Genomic DNA, 2,029 nt, shown 5'->3' with positions numbered 1-2,029 from the left:
ACCTGGAGTAGCATCTGATGAGACAAACATGTGTATAGTGAGTAACAGATAGACTCCAGAGTCTCGTGCACAGTCAGACTCGACTGTCCAGAGGAAGTAACGGACACCCCAAACATCCTGTCTGCACGCGGAGCTCGAACGATGCTCAAGCAACTGAAACAGTCAATATGCGCAACGGCACAAAAATAAAAGTGTTCGTCAATATTAGTAAATGGTGTGGATTATTAACATGCTGCAAAGTATTTCTTAACTGTTTTCTATTGTGAATTTAATGTTTAGGGTAATAAAGTCCTATTATAATTGCACCTGCAATCTCAGGGACATCTTTAGAATAATAAGACCTGCCAAAAAACGCACGCCAACCATCTCTCCAAAATAGCTAATGTTGCAGCCCAAGATCAGCCAATGTACACATTTTATTTTATACACAACAACTTTAACACTCGATCAGCATCGTTGTTTTCTCCCAATTGTAAGCCCCAACAAAACAACAGTACAAAAGTCTGGTGGTCGTCACTCGGGTCGTTAACTTACCGGGTACAGCATCTTGTTGGCACGTCGCTAGCAATACCTGGGCCAGGCAGATGGCGAGCCAAAAACAGGTCCTATGGGGTCGGGAAACCGCCATTCTTTTAAACAGTTCTAAACAGGTCCACCTCGGGGAGCCTCGGTGGGGCTCTAGTGGCGGTGATGTTGGTGGAGATGTAGCCCGGTCACTGCTTCACCATACAGGCTGTTGAGTTTGCCCGTCTCCCCTTGACTCCGGGTATTGCCAGCCTGCGCCCTGAAGATGCTTGTTTGAGCTCTGGGCTGTACAGTTCAAATGCAGAGAGCAGCGCACCCTACCCAGCCCGACTTCCCCCGCCTTCCCCCCTCACTTCTTTCCCCTGTGTGTCTCGCAGCCTCTAACTCCAGTCTTGCCGCTCCGCTCGCTGGCAGCCGCAAGGCAGAAATAGAAATAGCTCAGGGCAAAAACATGCCCTTTTGCGCCATATATAATCCTACCGTCCGAGTATACATTTAGATAATGAAAAAGGATGGCTGTAGAAACTTGGCAATCTAGACAAAACCTAATCACCTTTAGAAAAAAATATATCTCAAGGCATATTTTAGTGCAACTCAGATTCTGACTTTTGTAATTTTCTATATAGGCCTATTTTTGTTATTATTATACAGCCCAGCTGTCATTTAAAAAACGTCCAAACGTCCCCGATGCTGTTTGATTGTTTGTTTGTTTACTGGATGTTCAAAGGCAGTTCAAGTGTCAGATATCATCCAGAGAGCCAGAGCCTCAGCCAGTCCTGGCCAGGTGCCTTTCCGAGGTTACCTCATTTGACACAGAAGCCCATGACAAGCAAGCTCAGCCTCACCAAAACACCCATAGTAACAGTGCAGTGCAGCGCCAAAACTGGGGTGGCTACTTTTAAAGGTATGTTGGCTAATTTAACTAACAGACCTTAGCTACCCCCACCACTTCATACACACACCACCACCGCCCTGTGTCATACATGCATGTCACACACACACACACACACACACACACACACACACACACACACACACACACACACACACACACACACACACACACGCACACGCACACGCACATGCACACACACACACACGTCAAAGGAAGAGGGTCATCTTGGATGTGTCTCTGGACAGCCAGAGGGCTAAAACAGATGTGTGTGAGGTGCTAATGGCTTACGCACACAAACACATGCACATGCACACACATGCATGCGCGCGCACACACGCACACATACACACACACACACACACACACACACACGCACACATACACACACACACACACACACACACAAACACGTGTGGGTATGCACGCACCCACACTCACATGCACACTGCGCACACACACACATACACACCATGCACACACACGTGCGCACACACTAACACGCGTCCACGCACAGGCGCACGAACGCACGCACAGACACACAGACACACACACACACACACACACACACACACACACACACACACACACACACACACACACACACACACA

General features: G+C 48.0%; 1 protein-coding gene across 1 annotated transcript in view; it reads right to left on the bottom strand.

The window, feature by feature from the left end:
* col5a2b (collagen, type V, alpha 2b) overlaps positions 1-860 on the bottom strand; it is a 71,621-nt gene extending 70,761 nt beyond the window's left edge. The window contains exon 1 of the mRNA XM_063212672.1: positions 535-860. Coding sequence (XP_063068742.1) covers positions 535-628 — 94 coding nt within the window. The 5' untranslated portion in view covers positions 629-860. The remainder of the gene's footprint in view (positions 1-534) is intronic.
* Positions 861-2,029: the final 1,169 nt, after the last annotated feature.

The sequence above is a fragment of the Engraulis encrasicolus genome, chromosome 12 (assembly GCF_034702125.1).
Source record: "Engraulis encrasicolus isolate BLACKSEA-1 chromosome 12, IST_EnEncr_1.0, whole genome shotgun sequence".
Classification (NCBI taxonomy): domain Eukaryota; kingdom Metazoa; phylum Chordata; class Actinopteri; order Clupeiformes; family Engraulidae; genus Engraulis; species Engraulis encrasicolus.
This window is presented reverse-complemented; position numbering and strand designations above follow the sequence as displayed.